At 43.3% G+C, this 19,814-nt stretch overlaps 1 protein-coding gene across 1 annotated transcript in view; it reads right to left on the bottom strand.

Annotated features, from left to right (window-relative positions):
* Positions 1-19,814, bottom strand: part of LOC120030756 (E3 ubiquitin-protein ligase TRIM37-like) — a 31,049-nt gene that overhangs the window by 9,587 nt on the left and 1,648 nt on the right. The window contains exons 3-17 of the mRNA XM_038976179.1: positions 18,120-18,221; positions 17,707-17,747; positions 17,118-17,234; positions 15,605-15,692; positions 15,366-15,488; positions 14,982-15,105; positions 14,809-14,876; positions 11,142-11,266; positions 10,776-10,826; positions 7,128-7,209; positions 6,680-6,756; positions 6,406-6,585; positions 5,442-5,556; positions 4,987-5,178; positions 1,300-1,436 (exon numbers count right to left, since the gene is read on the bottom strand). Of these exons, the coding sequence (XP_038832107.1) occupies positions 1,300-1,436; positions 4,987-5,178; positions 5,442-5,556; positions 6,406-6,585; positions 6,680-6,756; positions 7,128-7,209; positions 10,776-10,826; positions 11,142-11,266; positions 14,809-14,876; positions 14,982-15,105; positions 15,366-15,488; positions 15,605-15,692; positions 17,118-17,234; positions 17,707-17,747; positions 18,120-18,221 (1,622 nt within the window). The remainder of the gene's footprint in view (positions 1-1,299; positions 1,437-4,986; positions 5,179-5,441; positions 5,557-6,405; positions 6,586-6,679; positions 6,757-7,127; positions 7,210-10,775; positions 10,827-11,141; positions 11,267-14,808; positions 14,877-14,981; positions 15,106-15,365; positions 15,489-15,604; positions 15,693-17,117; positions 17,235-17,706; positions 17,748-18,119; positions 18,222-19,814) is intronic.

Below are 19,814 nucleotides of genomic sequence, written 5' to 3'. Positions count from 1 at the left end.
ACTTAAGGAAAATTGAGTTCCTTGGCCAATACTAAAGGCTGGGAGACGGCATTATGACCCAACTAATAAATCAGCATCTGCAAGACCTTGGCTGGACCAGCAACTCTTCAATGAGAAAGTGTGTGCATGTCTAGGACTCCCTAAATCACGAGCAGTGTTCCCTTACCAAAAAGCTTTTTAGGGTGATTAGACAGAAAGTGCTCTGTTGTAACAGACCAGCTAGTAGCTCTACTGATGAAATGGATGGACACTGCAATGTTCTCTCTGGAATGGTACAGCTTAATGATAAGTCGTGCTGTTCTTTTAGCAGGGGCCAAACAGCCCCATGGGGATGTGCGTGCCCATTTGAGAGTGTGCAAGTAAGTGACTGACTTGTGTGCCTGTACATTGTGTGTTCGTATACATCAGTCTGTAAGCCTGCCCTGTACACATGCCTTTAGGAATGCCCCGGGGGAGAATGGGAAACACAGCAGCCCTTGCCATTGTATCAGCCTATAGCACAACATGAGTCAGAGATATCCAGCAGAGCTTTTCTCACTCGCCGCCACTCAGCGTATTTATAGATGTGGGAACGACGGAGCAACGCATCCCAGAGCATCTTGGAGGAGAAAAAGCCCTTCCAGCATTACAGCTTTGCAAACGCGAGAGAGAAAAGTGCCTTGTGGGAGGAGAAGGGGATGGCACTTGACTGTAGTTTCCCCCACAGGGCCTGAGAGGATCCTTGTTAAAAGCAAACATGGAGCACTAACATGGATTTAAGTGTTTCAGGAGAGGCATGGAGCTTGAACAATGTGTGTTCTCTATGTAATGTGTGTATGTGTGCGCGTACAGGTCTGTATGAAGACATGGGAAGCCCTTCTGTGAGAGTGTTTTTGCATACGGTACATGTGTGATAATGTCTACGTAAGTGTGCGCTTGTGTGTGGAAGGAGCTGGTGAGCCTCGTGTTGGTGTTTTACACTCAGCCAGCCAGGCAGTATGAGGAGCAATGATGACTCATGGACGGCTCATCTGGAGAGCTCACAATGAGGGGGTGGATGGGGGAGAGAGAACATGCGAGGCTGATGATCCAGCGCTGCACTCCACTCTCAGCCTCTCTGGTCGCAGGGGTTTGAAAACACGTTGATGAGGTACGCATACACTAGTCAAATAACACAACACTTTTTCTATGTAGCACAACCCGGATGGTGGGGAATGGCAGAGGGAGTCTAACTTAATTGTACTGATAGGATGCTGATAATATAATTTCCTTTCTGCATCCGTTCCGCAAAAAACGAGCACGTTTCGGTGGGTCACTCACATGGTCTCCTCGTCGATGTCGTTCTCCTCGGTGTTGCTGGTTGCCGTGGAGCTGCCAGAGGTGCTGCTGCCGTCCAGAGGGTTCACCTCCTCATCCCCCGTCAGACAGTCCACCTCCAAATCCCCGTCAGACAGCTCCTGACCACACCACAACGTTGGCACAACATTTACATAACAGCCTCTAGTGCTGCTCTGTCAAGTTTTATCATGCTCAAGGTCCCCGTCAGACTGCTCATGATCACACTTCAACATTAATGCAACATTAGCACAATGTTCAGACAACACGCAGCTTGGAGCTCAGCTCCGGACGCACCAAGTGTTTCCCCTCTACTGTGTCCCATCTCCATCTTAAGACAACTTATGATACCGAAGCGCTGATCTCAGCGTGCAGTAAGACAAGAGACATTAAGTGGAAGAAAAGGTGGAATGATTTATAAGTGTTTTTTAAATCTAATTTAGTCCAGTAATATATAGACTAATGACGTGCCGTTTTTAAAATAACATACATTTTAATATGAAACAAATATTAACCAAAATTATACTTTTTGTGAAGTTCTGCGAAGGGAGTAGTACACAGCGTTGTACGAGATCTTCAGTTTCTTGGCAATTTCTCGCATGGAATAGCCTTCATTTCTTAGAACAAGAATAAACTGACGAGTTTCAGAAGAAAGTCTTTGTTTTTAGACATTTTGAGCCTGTAATCTAACCCACAAATGCTGATGCGCCAGATACTCAACTAGTTTAAAAAAGGCCAGATTTATTGCATCTTTAATCATAAGTTTTCAGCTGTGCTAACATAATTGCGAAAGGGTTTTCTAATGATAAATTAGCCTTTTAAAATGACAAACTTAATTAGCGAACACAACGTGCCATTGGAACATAGGAGTGATGGTTGCTGATAATGGGCCTCTGTACGCCTATGTATCCATAAAAAATCTGCCGTTTCCAGCTACAAAAGTAATTTACAACATTGACAACGTCTACACTGTATTTCTGATCAATTTGATGTTATTTTAATGGACAATTTTTTTTGCTTTTTGTTCAAAAACATGGACATTTCTAAGTGACCCCAAACTTTTGAAAGGTAGTATAGGGTGCTGGGCCACCACGAGCCAGAACAGCTTCAATGTGCCTTGGCATAGATTCTATAAGGGTCTGGAACTCTATTGGAGGGATTCGACACCATTCCACAATAAATGAATTTGGTGTTTTGTTGATGGTGATAGAAAACGCTGTCTCAGGCGCCTCGCCAGACTCCCATTAGCGCTGGACAACATGGCCAAAATACATCACGGTATTTTATGTTTTTAATAATAAAAGTGTTAAATTTGCTTTATAAGCTGTGCGTAACCCAAGGGTGGCAACACATACAGTTGAAGTCGGAAGTTTACATACACCTTAGCCAACTACATTTAAACTCAGTTTTTCACAATTCCTGACATTTAATCCTAGTAAAAATTCCCTGTTTTAGGTCAGTTAGGATTACCACTTTTTATTTTAAGAATGTGAAATGTCAGAATAATAGTAGAGAGAATTATTTATTTCAGCTTTTATTTCTTTCATCACATTCCCAGTGGGTCAGAAGTTTACATGCACTCGATTAGTACTTGGTAGCATTGCCTTTAAATTGTTTAACTTGGGTCAAACTTTTCGGGTAGCATTCAAGCGTCCCACAATAAGTTCGGTGAATTTTGGCCCATTCCTCCTGACAGAGCTGGTGTAACCGAGTCAGGTTTCTAGGCCTCTTTGCTCATACACACAATTTTTCAGTTCTGCCCACAAATTTTCTATGGGATTGAGGTCAGGGCTTTGTGATGGCCACTCCAAAACCTTGACTTTGTTGTCCTTAAGCCATTTTGCCACAACTTTGGAAGTATACTTGGGGTCAATGTCCATTTGGAAGACCCATTTGCGACCAAGCTTTAACTTCCTGACTGATGTCTTGAGATGTTGCTTCACTATATCCACATAATTTTCCTTCCTCATGATACATGATACCATCTATTTTGTGAAGTACACCAGTCCCTCCTGCAGCAATGCACCCCCACAACCTGATGCTGCCACCCCCGTGCTTTATGGTTGGGATAGTGTTCTTTGCTTGCAAGCCTCCCCCTTTTTCCTCCAAACATAACGATGGTCATTACGGCCAAACAGTTCTATTTTTGTTTCATCAGACCAGAGGACATTTCTTCAAAAAGAACGATCTTTGTCCCCATGTGCAGTTGCAAACCGTAGTCTGGCTTTTTTTAAATGGAGGTTTTCAGCAGTGGCTTATTCCTTGCTGAGCAGCCTTTCAGGTTAGGTCGATATAGGACTCGTTTTACTGCGGATATAGATACTTTTGTACCCGTTTCCTCCAGCATCTTCACAAGGTCCCTTGCTGTTGTTCTGGGATTGATTTGCACTTTTCGCACCAAAGTACATTCTTCTCTAGGAGACAGAACGCGTCTCCTTCCTGAGCGGTATGACGGCTGTGTGGTCCCATGGTGTTTATACTTGCGTACTATTGCCTGTACAGATGAACGTGGTACCTTCAGGCGTTTGGAAATTGCTCCCAAGGATGAACCAGACTTGTGGAGGTCTACAATTTTTTTTCTGAGGTCTTGGCTGATTTCTTTTGATTTTCCCATGATGTCAAGCAAAGAGGCACTGAGTTTGAAGGTAGGCCTTGAAATACATCCACAGGTACACCTCCAATTGACTCAAATGATGTCAATTAGCCTATCAAAAGCCATGACATCGTTTTCTGGAATTTACATAACTGTTTAAAGGCACAGTCAACTTAGTGTATGTAAACTTCTGACCCACTGGAATTGTGATACGGTGAATTATAAGTGAAATAATCTGTCTGTAAACAATTATTGGAAAAATTACTTGTGTCATGCACAAAGTTGATGTCCTAACCGACATGCCAAAACTATAGTTTGTTAACAAGAACTTTGTGGAGTGGTTGAAAAACGAGTTAATGACTCCAACCTCAGTGTATGTAAACTTCCAACTTCAACTGTACATTCTAAGTGATTTCAATGGGTCTTTCTCCATTATGATTATTTTATAACGTTCAATTAAACTTCAGCCAAAAAATGTCAACATTTATCAATTTCTGCACTAATTTGAGAATTCCCACACTGCCACGTAGGGTTGCTCGATATGGGCAAACAACCTAGGCCTAATTTGTTACCAAATGTTGCAATTGCGATTTGACTTGCGATTTAGAGCAAAACACTTGGACTCACTGTTGATATTATGGAAACAGAATGTTTATTCTAATTCTATATTAGTGGGCACTTTGAATACAATGTTGTTTGACATAACAACAAATGAAAATGCCAGGAAGGAGTTATTGTGACAGGGTAGGAACCAAAGTGTTGACAAGTGTTTCCAAGGGAACCCTATTATCTCTTAGCTACTTTATTTAGATAACATATTTATGCTTAGCGTATGGCTCTTTTATTTAGAAGATACTGTTTCAAACAATATTTAAGTCTACAGCCTGATAATACCAGTGATGGTGTATAGTCAGAGCAAATGTAGTTCGCTAAGTGCATTTATTAGCTAGCTAGCTTTAAATCAGTATAATCATATGGTAGTGTGTGCACCATCTTGAACCAAAAACATGAACCAATACAGTGATCATCTGTGGTCCTCATTAATATGATTATAAAGTGCTAACGTCTGAGTTACTCACATTGGAGTCATCGTGCTGAGTCTTCTCTTCCTCCTCCTCTTCCTCTTTGGTCTCAGTGGTCTGGCAGCTGTCCTCAGCTACGGGGCCTTTCCCTGAGCGTGAGTCTCTCTCCGAGGTCGAGGGGCCCAGGCGGCGGTTAGGAGGGGACGAGCTGCGAGACTGCTGCCTACAGATCAGCTCAATGGCCAGCCTCTGAAAACGGGTGGACATAATATGCAATGACAAGACAAACATTTAACCTAAGATTCATTTGTGATCTAAGCCAGGGTTTCCTAAACTCTGTCCTGGCGTTCCCCCTGGGTGCACGTTTTGTTTTTTGGACCTAGCACTGCAAAGCGGATTCAAATAATCAAAGCTTGATGAGTTTGTTATTTGAATCAGTTGTGTAGTGCTAGGGAAAAATCAAAAATGTGCACCCAGGACCGAGTTTGGTAAACCCTGATCTAAGCCCCCACCTCTTTGAGATTGTTGATCTGCTGGATGTAGCTGGACTGGGCTGACTCCAGCTGGCTGATGTACCAGTATTGGTCTCTGCACTTCTGGAAGAAGGTGGGCGAACGTACCTGGTACCTGTTGAGGATAGAGAGAGTCAACTCGGCAGTCAAACAAGACATCAATGAACCCGGAATCAAAGCTGACAAAGACATGGCACCTTTCTGTCTAATGTGTAGTAGTGGTAACTCACCTGCAGCGATTTTTTTTTTTAAACGAGAGAAATCAAGCCAAGAACTATGTGGGAGGCTGGGCTGAAGCAGAAACGTGGCAATTAACTACAATGACCATAATCCATTGCGCCTGTTCTTTCCAGCATGGACAGAGATGGAGACACTTTTACGCCTGCTACGTTAGGTTAGATACACAGACCGCGTGAGAGGAATGTACACAATGACGAGAGAGAGGGATAAGGCACACATTCAACGACAGTTTGTGAATGTGTGTCTTATCTACTTTGAAAAACTAGTAAAATGATTGTGTCAGACAGCTCTGCAGCGTGTTTAGGCAGGCTAGCCTAGCTAAATATGATGAGTCAAGAAAATATGGGGAGCACAGAGATAACGTTGTCTGATTGACTGCTTCTGCCTGAGCAGAGATGAGATGACGACTAAGGAATGAAAAATAAGTCATCAAATAAACGTAGTAACATACACAACTGAAATATTTTATTTCATAGTATTTTCCTATTTTCTATTGATGTCTATCCAATGTGGAATTGACAGAGAATGGAATATTTTCAATGTTTTGGCAATTGAATGTTCACAATTTTTGGCTGTGAAATTTCCATTAAAAAGCTCTCAAATAATTGTAATGTCATTATTTCATTATTTTTTTAATTTAAATCTCGAAATGGAAAATCTTTATAAAAAAAAATGTAATAGTCAAACCGACCTCAAAAAGCAGTAGTCGCTCAGCAATACTCACCTGAGGACTAGAGTGTCAGTCTGCATGTTGAGGTAGCCCTCACTGGCCAGCAGGTCCAGTCTGAAGAAGCGGTTGTATCCCCAGCACTCCCCCACCTCAAAGTCTGATGCAAACTCCCTGATGATGTTCTTAGTGGGGTCGCTGGAGGCCTGGTGGACCATCTCCACGCGGTACTCGTACCTACAGACACAAACACACACGTTAAAGGTGATATAACTAAAAGTGAAAACTTGACTGAAAGAAAGAGAATGACAATAATTTGACAAAAACATACTTCGACGTTTCAGGGAGTCCTGCAGACAGTTCCAAGAAAACGGACAGGTAATTGCCACGCACCACACCGTTGCCATCCTGAAGGAGAAACACACATAATGATGAACATGACCAGTTTTTCACAGATCTTCAATACTGAAAACTTAGTTGTGACATAGGTGACATATCAAATCTAGTAGTTAGAGTAAGATAGGATGAACATAAGAGCTAATTGTCTAGTTTCAATTACTACAAGAGGACAACCTATTGTTGGAGGTGTCTGTCTACTCCAATTGAGGCTACAGAGGGGAGGATGGCTCATAATAATGGCTGGAACAGAGCGAATGGAATGGCATCAAACAAATGGAAACGTGTTTGATGTATTTGATACCATTCATTCCGCTCCAGCCGTTACCACGAGCCTGTCCTCCCCCAATTAAGGTGCCACCAACTGCCTGTGGTCTACTCACTGGGTAAACCTTGAGTCTCCAGCAGAGGCCAGATATCTGGAGTGGTGGGCTGTAGACAGGATCTGCCCTCTGTCTCAGGGTGCTGCAAGACCAACGGAACACACCGGCAGAATAACAAGTCAGATAGGATGAACCCATTCATTAAACAAGCCAATTTCTACTGCGTCTTGGTAAGTGTTACAACGAGAGAGAAATTGCTCATCATCATGGGCCGACATGTCCTTGGTTGTTTTAATGGAGCAAATCCCCCAACTGACTGATGCTAATACATGATCAGTCACATGCTAATTAGCAGCTAGAGCATAAGCACTTAATCAGAGCCTTGGACCTTGCAACCCAAGCAACCTAAACGGGGGACTTAGTATTTTTTTCCAAGACACGGAAGGTAAAATATATTTAGTTTGTTGTTCAAAAAGACTGTTGATTCAAATCAAACTTTGTCATATGCGCCGAATACGTGACCTTAACGTGAAATGCGTACTTACAAGCGCTTAACCAACAGTACAGTTCAAGAAGAGTGAAGAAAAGTATAAAAAGTAACAATAACGAGGCTATATAGAGGGGGTACAGCTACCGAGTCAGTGTGCGGGGGTACAGGTTAGAGGTAATTTGTACATGTAGGTAGGGGTGAAGTGACGATGCATAGATAACAAACAGTGAGTAGCAGTAGTGTACAAAACAAATGGAGGAAGGCGGGTGGGCAATGTAACAGTCCAGTGGCCATTTGATTAATTGTTCAGGAGTCTTATGGCTTGGGGGTAGAAGCTGTTAAGGAGCCTTTTGGTCCTAGACTTGGCGCTCCGGTACCGCTTGCAGTGCGGAAGCAGAGAAAACAGTCTATGACTTGGGTGACTGGAGTCTGACAATTTTATGGGCTTTCCTCTGACACCGCCTATTATATAGGTCCTGGATTCCAGGAAGCTTGGCCACAGTGATGTACTGGGCCGTACTCACTACCCTCTAGCGCCTTACGGTCAGATGCCGAGCAGTTGCAATACCAGGCGGTGATGCAACCGGTCAGGATGCTTGCGATGGTGCAGGATCTGGGGACCCATGCCAAATCTTTTCAGTCTCCTGAGGGGGAAAAGGTTTTGTCGTGCCCTCTTCACGACTGTCTTGATGTGTTTGGACCATGATAGATCGTTGGTGATGTGGACACCAAGGAACTTGAAACTCTCCACTACAGCCCCATTGATGTTAATGGGGGCCTGTTCGGCACACCTTTTCCTGTAGTCCACGATCAGCTCCTGTCTTGCTCACATTGAGGGAGAGGTTGCAGTCCTGGCACCACACTGCCAGTTCTCTGACCACCTCCCAATAGGCTGTCTCATCGTTGGTCAGGCCTACCACTGTAGTGTCGTCAGCAAACTTGATGGTGTTGGAGTCGTGTTTGGCCACGCAGTCGTAGGTGAACAGGGAGTACAGGAGGGTATAAGTACACACCCCTGAGGGGCCCCAGTGTTGAGGATCAACGTGGCAGACATATTGTTTCCTACCCTTACCACCTGGCCGTCAGGAAGTCCAGGATCCAGTTGCAGAAGGAGGTGTTTAGTCCCAGGGTCCTTAGCTTAGTGATGAGCTTTGTGGGCACTATGGTGTTGAACGCTGAGCTGTAGTCAATGAACAGCATTCTCACATAGATGTTCCTTTTGTCCAGGTGGGAAAGGGCAGTGTGGAGTGCGATTGAGATTGCGTCATCTGTGGATCTGTTGAGGCGTTATGCGAATCAGAGTGGGTCTAGGGTATCCGGGAGGATGCTGTTGATGTGAGCCATGAACAGCATTTCAAAGCACTTCATGGCTACCGACGTGAGTGCTACGGGGTGGTAATCATTTAGGCAGGTTAACTTCGCTTCCTTGGGCACAGGGACTATGGTGGTCCGCATGAAACATGTATGCATTACAGACTGGATCAGGGTGAGGTTGAAAATGTCAGTGAAGACACTTGTCAGTTGATCCGCACATGTTTTGAGTACACGTCCTGGTAATCCATCTGGCCCCGGGTCTTGTTCACATCAGCTACCGAGAGCATTATCACACTCATCCAGAACAGCTGGTGCGCTTGTGCATGCTTCAGTGTTGCTTGCCTCGAAGCGAGCATAAAAAGGCATTTAGTTCGTCTGTTAGACTCACGTCACTGGGCAGCTCACGGCTGGGGTTCTCTTTGTAGTCCATAATAGTTTTCAAACCCTGCCACATCCAACGAGCGTCAGAGCCGGTGTAGTAGGATTCAATCTTAATCCTGTATTGACGCTTTGCCTGTTTGATGGTTCGTCTGAGGGCATAGCGGAATTTCTTATAGGCCTCCAGATTAGTGTCCCGCTCCTTGAAAGTGGCAGCTCTAGCCCGGATGTTGCCTGTAATCCATGGCTTCTGGTTGGGATACACGGTCACTGTGGGGACGACGTCGCAATGCACTTATTGATGAAGCCGATGACTGAGGTGGTATACTCCTCAATGCCATTGGATGAATCCCGGAACATATTCCAGTCTGTGCTAGCAAAACAGTCCTGTAGCGTAGCATCCACGTCATCTGACCACTTCCATATTGAGTGAGTCACTGGTACTTCCCGCTTTAGTTTTTGCTTGTAAGCAGGAATCAGGAGGATAGAATTATTGCCAACTGGAGGGCGAGGGAAGGCTTTGTACACGTCTCTGTGTGTGGAACAAAGGTGATCTAGAGTTTTTTTCCCCCTCTGGTTGCACATGTGACATGCTAGTAAAACTCTGGTCAAATTGATTTAAGTTTGCCTGCATTAAAGTCCCCGGCCACTAGGAGCACCGCTTCTGGGTGAGCATTTTCTTGTTTGCTTATGGCCTTAGAGTTGGTTGAGTGTGGTCTTAGTGCCAGTGTCGGTCTGTGGTGGTGAATAGACGGCTACGAATAATATAGATGAGACATTTCCTGGTATATAGTGTGGTCTACAGCTTATCATTAGGTACTCTACCTCAGGCGAGCAATACCTCGTGACTTCTTTAATATTAGACATCACGCACCAGCTGTTATTGGCAAAAAGACACACCCCCCCACCCCTCGTCTTACCAGACGTAGCTTCTCTATTCTGCCAGTGCATTGACAATCTCTCCAGCTCTATATTATCCGTGTCGTCGTTCAGCCACGACTCGTTTAAACATAAGATATTACAGTTCTTAATGTCCCGTTGGTAGAATAATCGTAAGCCATCAATTTTATTTTCCAATGACTGCATGTTAGCAAGTAGAATTGATGGCAGTGGGAGTTTACTTGCTCGCCTACCGATTCTCAAAAAGGCAGCCCATCTGGGTCCTATTTTCCTCCGTCTTTTCTTCACACAAATGACAGGGATCTGGGCCTGCTCCCGGGAGAGCAGTGTCACTTTCTCGTTAAAGGTAAAAGCTTCTTCCAGTTCGTGGTGAGTAATCACAGTTCTGATGTCCAGATGTTATTTATTTTCAGTCATAAGAGACAGTAGCAGCAACATTATGTACAAAATAAGTTAAAAAATAAGTTAAAGGCAACAAAAAAATTATAAATTTGCACAATTGGTTACGGGCATGTAAAACGTCAGCCATCCTCTTCAGCTCCATCTTAACATCTTAGCATACACAAGCTGAATATCAGAACATTTTCAAGACTAGATGAGGAAGAGCGATGAGGATTTTTTTTTACCTGAAGTTTGCCAGAACGAAAGTGCTTGAGTCATAGGCAGGAACCAGCTCACTGTATGTGTGTGTGGGGGGAGATGTTTCGTAATTACAGCTCAATTTCATCAAATATCCATTAAAAGCATAAAAATATCTTGCTGCATTATGAATCATCCAAATGGAAATGTATATCTGAAAATACAAAATTAAACTGAACATCCATATTTAAAAAGTGGATCCTCCTTTCTCTGACGACAATTTGAAAACACAGCTACAACAAAGTCTAAAAAGAGGGTGTAGGGCATTTTTGTATTCTCAAGTTCTCTAGTCGCATCATCACCTAGGGAGTGCAGGTAGAATGGGTTTAGTGCAGTAGTATTTAGTATGTTACCTGGTGAAGTCTGGGGGGACTGGGGTGGTAACAAACGACTGCATGGGCTTGCGGTGAACCTGCTGGAACATGAGCAGGATCTCTGGGCTCTTGGAGATCAACTCGCTCTTACTGCAGGAGCGCAGCTGAAAGACAGAACAACACACACAATTCTAGAGCTCCGCAGAGCAACACCTGACCCACCCCCCCACCCTTAACGCTTAAAGTCATCTCATTTCACTGGCGGCATGACATATCAAGGTAGATTTCCACAGGCCATGGAAATCCCAAGGTTGAATGTATGAGAAAACATCTGGGTGAAGGATGGAAAACAGCTTGATCTTTTTCTTCAATTGACTATGTATGAATAACGCATTACGAACCTGAGAAACATCCTGAAAGATTCACATGGCTGAATTTGGATGCGTGACTGACAGTTGAAACCAGGACACCCATTCTCTCAGGGGGCTTGCGACCTTCATTGAATTTAGGCTCAGTTTTGAAATATAGAAATCTCTGGACTGAAAAGGGCAGGATTATCAAGCTCTTGTCAATCAATGACTCATCTAACATAAAAGCTTAGTTTCTCACATGAGTTTCAAATCAGGGCGAACAACCGGGTTTCTTGAAGTTTCACATGAGTTCTCTCAGAAAACTAAAAGTAAATCTCAATAGTCTGAAAAATGTAATGGAGTTTAAGCTTTTGGGGGATTTTATGCTACTGAAGCTGGCTGGTAAATGCGGCCAGGAGATGGCGAGGTTTCAAAAATGACTAGCTTTTGCGTCACTATCTAACAGGAAAAGCTAACATTTATTATTCTTACATGTACTAAAATTATACTGAACAAAAATAAACTTCAAACTTTACTGAGTAACATTTCATAAGGAAATCAGTCAATTGAAATAAATTAAATAGGCCCTGATCTATGGATTTCACATGACTGGGAATACAGATACGCATCTGTTGGGCACCGATACCTTAAAAAAAGGTAGGGCCGTGGATTAGAAAACCAGTCAGTATCTGGTGTGACCACCATTTGCCACATGCAGTGCGACACATCTCCTTCACATAGAGTTGATCAGGCTGTTGATTGTGGCCTGTGGAATGTTGTCCCACTACTCTTCAATGGCTGTGCAAAGTTGCTGGATATTTGCGGGAACTGGAACACGCTGTCGATCCAGAGCATCGCAAACATGCTCAATGTGTGACATGTCTGGTGAGTATGCAGGCCATGGAAGAACTGGGACATTTTCAGCTTCCAAGAATTGTGTACAGAGCCTTGCGACATGGGGACGTGCATTATCATGCTGAAACATGAGGTGAGGCGGCGGATGAGAGGCACAACAATGGGCCTCAGGATCTTGTCACGGTATCTCTGTGCATTCAAATTGACATCAATAAAATGTAATTGTGTTCGTTGTTCGTAGCATATGCCTGCCCATACCATAACCCTACCACCACCAAGGGGCACTCTGTTCACAACGTTGACATCAGCTAACCGCTCACCCACACAACGCCATACACTTAGTCTGTGGTTGGGAAGCCGGTTGGAAGTACTGCCAAATTCTCTAAAATTACGTTGTAAGCAGCTTATGGTAGAGAAATTAACATTCAATTATCAGGCAACATCTCTAGTGGACATTCCTGCAGTCAGCATGTCAATTGCACACACTCATTAAAACTTGACAGCTGTGGCATTGTCTTGTGTGACAAAACTGCACATTTTATTGTGGCTTATTATTGTCCCCAGGACAACGTGCACCTGTGTAATTATCATGCTGTTTAATCAACTTCTTGATATGCCACACTTGTCAGGTGGATGGAAATCCATGGCAAAGGAGAAACGCTCACTAACAAGGATGTAAACAAACTTGTGCACAAAATGTGAGAGAAATAAGCTTTTGTGCGTATAGAACATTTCTGGGATCTTTTATTTCAGCTCATGAAACATGGGACCAACACCTTACATGTTATGTTTATTTTTGTTCATTGTAGAAACATTGGATTGGTGTAAACACGGGCTTTCTTCCATCATATCTTCTGCACCAGTCTCAGCACTATTCCTTTTAAATCCAAGTCTCTGAGATTTACTTTATAATTTAAACTTAAGCATTGCTCTCGAGAACAAGTAATTTAGAAGATGCTCTTAGAGCGAATTATAGGAGCAAATTAGGGTTAAGTGTCTTGCTCAAGGACACAGATTTTTCACCTAGTCAGGTCGAGGATTTGAACCAGCTACCTTTTGGTTACTAGCCCAAAGCTCTTAAACGCTAGGCTACCTGCTGCCATACAGCCATAGGGTTCCCATATGAACAATTGACCACAGTGGGGCCAACGTGTACAACGCTCTGTCTAACCCCTAATAATCACAACGTCCAAGTTCTACTTTCATATCATACCCTCTGAGGTGTTTTGCATTTCACTTCCTGAGCTAATGGAATCTCGGGAGTCTGCTCGAAGAGGTGTTACTTCCAAAAATTAAAGTGGTAAAATACTTGTATTTTTAATGTTACATTTAGATAATTAAAGTAACTGTACTCTGAACTTTAAAAATGTATATTCTGTTAACGCATACCCAAATGATGTTGTTGACTCATCCTATAGTCTTATGTTGCCAAAGCATAATTTTGAGAAGAAAATAAAACACTTCAAAACAGACTGTTTCAAAAATGTTTGCCATTTCCTCATAGATTATGATGTCATACTCCTGAGGAGGATGAGCTGGCCAATCAGTACTCTACTCGCATAAATCTTTTTAATGACTAGCATGAATATTTTTAATGACCGGTATACACCCACACCATTCTGTTATTGGGGTACACCCACACCATTCCTACAAAGTAAGTCTACTTTTTAACATACTTAATTACAATTTTTTGGAAGGAAAACTATTTCACTCATATTGTAAGTAATTATAGATCATATTTCATAGAAATCTGGAAACACTGGACAGTTACTTTAAGTTGAGTGTTCAAGGTTTCAAAACCATCTTGCAATCAAGTATCAACCGTTTCTAGATAGAGCGTTCCACACTTGACCAAAACACCTCAGCTAATCAAAAGGGACGTGGAATGACTCCAATGTAGCATTGGAGTCATGAGAAGGGCTAGCCTAACCTATGACCTGACCCATCACCTTATGTATTACTGCACCCCCCCCAGAGGTAAGAAGTGACATCCCAAGAAAACTATACAACACAAATGGCTCCTAGCCTCTCACTCATGCTTTCTTTCATTAACACTAAAATTTAATATTTTCATACAACTTAAACCAAATAAAAACAAACAAATCAGGTTTGAAAACTAACAAACTAAACCTAATTCAAAACTAATATAAATAAAAATGAATCTAAAAACACAAAACTATAATAACCTTGGTGCAGATGCAGAGTAAGAGGATATGAAACGAGAGAAAGCTTCTAGACCATTGGTGGCTCAGTTTCTCCCCCAGCTTCCTGCTACCCTGAGTGCTGTGCAGTGTGGCGTGCCAGACTGCCACTGGAAACACTTCACACTCTCCTCTTAAACACCTGCCTCCACAAACCACAGGACCACACACCCTCAAGCAGGTACACCATGTCCAATCCACTTATAGTGCCACCTATGCTGTTATTATTGCCTTTTGGTTTACTGGTGTTAAATGTATTAAATGGTACGCTGTATAGTGGTATGGTACAAGTTCACACACCTGATGTTCCACCTCTTGTAGGAGAGACTCCAGTAGCTCAGTCTCCTGGGTGAGGGAGGTCTTCTGACCTGTTGTGAGAGGACATTTTCATGTAAAAATAATATTTCAGTGACATTTCAGTGGCATTACAGTGACTAGAGTGAACCCGGAATGGTGTCACCAAATGAGCGTACCCATGAGGGTGAGGAGTTTGTTCTTGAGCTGGTTGTCCAGACGGGCGATCATCATCTCCACTGCATTACGGATCTCTCGCACTCGCTCGTCCTTGGCCCCTCGCACTGCTTCCACATTCCTCTCCTGAGAGAACCAGAAAACCATGTCGAATGAAGGCAGAGATTGGTACAACGGTAACTTCATCTGTCATCATAAATGGATAGTGTGTAGAGGATAATTAGCTACAGAGGATAATTAGCTGTAGTGTCCTTGTGCCATCTAGCGGTTAAATTCAGCACTATGCATTAGTGATCCTTCTTTCTTATGTGCGCTTCTAACTAAGCAAAAAAAAAAGAAAGAAGCAATTCCATGATAAGTCATAATATACAGACAGTTTCCCTCACCACTTCCTGCACCAGGCTGATAAGTTCCATGAGGCGTCGGCGGAGCTTGGCCACCTCCTCGTTCACCTTGGTCACGTGCTGCTCATAGATCTCAGCCAGAGGCTTGAAGGTGTGGCCGCCATGCTTGGGAAAGGGGTAGATGTGATCATAAAATGGAGGGACGGACTGACAGAGCACTTGTTATCTTATACCAAACTGATGTGGGCTTGATTGAAAATACTCCTCTGTGGGTCACTTACCATGCCTCCCCACAGAGCACACTGGTGGCAGATGCACTTCTTACAGGTCCAGCAGAACACACTGAGCTTCTCATGGTGGTTCTCACACCTGTGGACAAACCACACAACTGATAAGGCTGACACATCCAGACCCTCTGTAATCTCTTTTCAACACATTTTCTATAATTAACCATGTTTCAATCCACAGTTTTTTTTGCAAGTAACGTCAAACCGTATAAAAAAAAATTTGTGATGGAAACAGGAAGTGTCTGTAAAATGTTATAAATGCAGACAATGTGAGAAATGGAGGTGGAAACTACTTTATGTAGAAATATTGATATAATAACCATCATATCAAAGTAAACTTGGGAGTCACGTGATATGGTGTGTGGTCCTCCCACTACGACTCGGGAAACCATGCAGTTTATTAGGCTACAGATTAAATAAGTTATGAACTTCACAGGGTGGTGAAAGTGAGCGGTGATGAGTTTGACGCTCCTATCCATTAAATATCGAGGGTCTTATTCTGGTAACATGATGATCGATGCTTGACTGCCGTCTGACAGTTGAAAATGTGATGGAAACATTGCTCTTTAGGTTTTATTCAAATCATGAAAACGTAAGTGAAAAAGTAAATTTTATATATGTGCACTGTCATCATGCACTGATTTTTATCCCCAACAAGGGTGGGAAAATGAGCAGATTTTCTTTAAGCAGATTTTTCCATATTCGCATGAAAACAAGCTACTGTCACCAAAACAACTCCCAAACAACCAGCCATTTATAAACTCAGCCCACATTAGAATGTGCTGGGCCGGGCCTCCCGGGTGGCGCAGTGGTCTAGGGCACTGCATCGCAGTGCTAACTGCGCCACCAGAGTCTCTGGGTTCGCGCCCAGGCTCTGTCGCAGCCGGCCGCGACCGGGAGGTCCGTGGGGCGACGCACAATTGGCATAGCGTCGTCCGGGTTAGGGAGGGTTTGGCCGGTAGGGATATCCTTGTCTCATCGCGCTCCAGCGACTCCTGTGGCGGGCCGGGCGCAGTGCGCGCTAACCAAGGGGGCCAGGTACACGGTGTTTCCTCCGACACATTGGTGCGGCTGGCTTCCGGGTTGGAGGCGCACTGTGTTAAGAAGCAGTGCGGCTTGGTTGGGTTGTGCTTCGGAGGACGCATGGCTTTCGACCTTCGTCTCTCCCGAGCCCGTACGGGAGTTGTAGCGATGAGACAAGATAGTAATTACTAGCGATTGGATACCACGAAAATTGGGGAGAAAATGGGATAAAAAAAAATAAAAAAAAGAATGTGCTGGGCCTTTCAAATTTCCTAGCTGAAAGGACACAATTTTAGGTTGCTTTTGCCTCATACTGCAGGTACGAGCTACATTTTGTTTAATGGGGGCTCAGGTTGTTTTAGAGGTCTTCAGAAAGAGGTAGACAGGGCAGAGAGAGACAGAAGGATAAAAAAAAGCAGTGGTAGTGATGATGAATGAGGCGGCGGGTCACAGGGGAGCGATGGAGAGGGATGCTGGGGCTCACTTGTCCTTGTCGTTCTCCTCGTGTTTGGAGAGGTTGCAGAGCTGCAGGGTGTCCAGCTGCTGAGTAACTTCCTCAACCCAACGGCAGTTCACCAGCTCTCGCAGCTGCAGTGGTGCCCTGGACAGACAGGACACACACACGATCAGGCTTGACATAATGCCTGCTAAATGGTGGCTACAGCCTAGGTCAGGGATGTCAAACTCATTCCATGGAGGGCCTAGTGTCTGCATGTGTTTGGTTTTGCCTTTCAATTAAGACCTAGACAACCAGGTGAGGGGAGTTCTTTACTAATTAGTGACGTTACTTCATTAATCAAGTACAAGGGAGGAGCGAAAACCTGCAAACATTCTGCCTTCCTGGGAATGAGTTTGACAAGTGGCCTAGGTCTATCCAAAAACATCTAATCAAACAATATAGCCAAAGGAAGTTACATACAGATCTTCAAGTTTAGTATACCTTCAAGAATTTTTCAAGCAAGACTTCTTTAAAAACGTGTTTCTTTTACCAGCATGAATTGATACTGGCACTAGAATTTTTCCGGGGTCGCAACCCCTACTTTGAATACTACTACAGTAGTAGGAGGGCTTACCGACAGTGTGGGCATTGGGCTCTCTGCTCAGTCAACCAGCGCTGTCAATAGGAGAGGTTACATTACAGCATTGCAGATGAGGTTGTATAGATTTCTACAAGATTCCTAACACCCATGACTGCATTCATTTACTATATTTCTAGCCTGACAGTTCAATGTAAACACTAATGAGAATGTTTCTATATTTTAATCATTTGGAAAATTTAAGTGGAATTTTGGATTTCTCTGGTAAACAAGAATAGTAGTTTCATAAAGCTTCTGCTTAATTCACCAATGCTGTGAGTTTTAAGCATGATAGTCCGAACAGAGACTTTTTAACGTGCATTGTTGTAGATTTCTCCCTCACAACCCAGCTGTGCAGTTACGCTAACGAGCTGGCCTCATTGCCCGTGGCGACATGTCATGAGACTCACCCGTATGCAGCTGAAACAGCAGAGTTTGGAGCAGTGGGGGCAGAGCCGAGCGTCCCGCAGCTTCTCCATACAGATGAAACAACGAAACACCTCCGCAATACTCTACGTGCAGAGATAGAAGGCTTTTAAATGATCAAAGCAAGACTGGAACTATTATAAATTGACAGGAATCAGTAGGCTCTTGAAATGTGGTGTACGATACATTCAATTAATACAGGCCTAACTAGAAATGTGATATAGGGTATATATTTTGTAAATTGACCTAAATATACAGAAAATATCAATCTATCAAACAGTGATAAAAACTACCAGCACAATGAACACAGGGGGGGGCTTAGTCATGGACAAGCAAGCAGGAATCAATTCTTATTTGGTACAGTTGAGGCACAAACCAATGTAAATGACTGTCTGGTGGGGTGAGCTATATCACAATCTAATGCAATTGGCATAAGGCCAACGATGGCTGAGAGGAAAAGCTCTAGTCTAGTGATACATCATGAGCTCGGGAGTGCTTCCATCCATCCATCCGCCTGTCAGCTGAGGAGATTTTCTAGTTAGAGCAGTGTGTCTAGTTGTTCACACAAGCAAGTCAGAGATGGGTCGTTATCTAAAGCTACAGTGGGGTAACCAGTGACATACATAATGACAAAGTGAAAACAGGTTTTTTGAAATGTTTGCAAATGTATTAAAAAAAAAAAAACATACCTTATTCACATACAGTACCAGTCAAAAGTTGACACACCTACTCATTCCAGGGTTTTTATTTTTTACTATATTGTAGAATAATAGTGAAGACATCAAAACTATGAAATAACACATATGGAATCATGTAGTAACCAAAAAAAGTTTAACATATCCAAATATATTTGAGATTAGAGATTCTTCAAAGTAGCCACCCTTTGCCTTGATGACAGCTTTGCACTCTCTTGGCATTCTCTCAACCAGCTAAAATAGTCCTATTTGGTAAAAGACCAAGTCCATATTATGGCAAGAACAACTCAAATAAGCAAAGAGAAACGACAGTCCATCATTACTTTAAGACATGAAGGTCAGTCAAAGTGCAGTTGCAAAAACCATCAAGCTCTATGATGAAACTGGCTCTCATGAGGATCGCCACAGGAAAGGAAGACCCAGAGTTACCTCTGCTGCAGAGGACAAGTTCATTAGAGTTACCAGCCCAAATAAATGCTTCACAGAGTTCAAGTAACAGACACATCTCAACATCAACTGTTCAGAGACTGCGTGAATCAGGCCTTCATGATAGAATTGCTGCAAAATAATCACTACTAAAGGACACCAATACAAAGAAGAGACTTGCTTGGGCCAAGAAACACAAGCAATGGACATCAGACCTGTGGAAATCTGTCCATTGGTCTGATGAGTCCAAATTTTAGATTTTTGGTTCCAACCGCTGTGTCTTTGTGAGATGCAGAATAGGTGAACGGATTATCTCCACATGTGTGGTTCCCACAGTGAAACATGGAGGTGTGATGATGTGGGGTGTTTTGCTGGTGATTTATTTAGAATTCAAGGCACACTTAACCAGCATGGCAACCACAGGACTCTGCAGTGATACGCCATCCCATCTGGTTTGCGCTTAGTAGGAGTATCATTTGCTTTTCAACAGGACAATGAACCAACACACCTCAAGGCTGTGTAAGGGATATTTGACCAAGAAGGAGAGTGATGGAGTGC

Source organism: Salvelinus namaycush, chromosome 3 (genome assembly GCF_016432855.1).
Source record: "Salvelinus namaycush isolate Seneca chromosome 3, SaNama_1.0, whole genome shotgun sequence".
In the NCBI taxonomy this organism is placed as follows: Eukaryota; Metazoa; Chordata; class Actinopteri; order Salmoniformes; family Salmonidae; genus Salvelinus; species Salvelinus namaycush.
The sequence above is the reverse complement of the archived record's forward strand: the minus strand, read 5'-3'. Positions and strand labels throughout refer to the sequence as shown.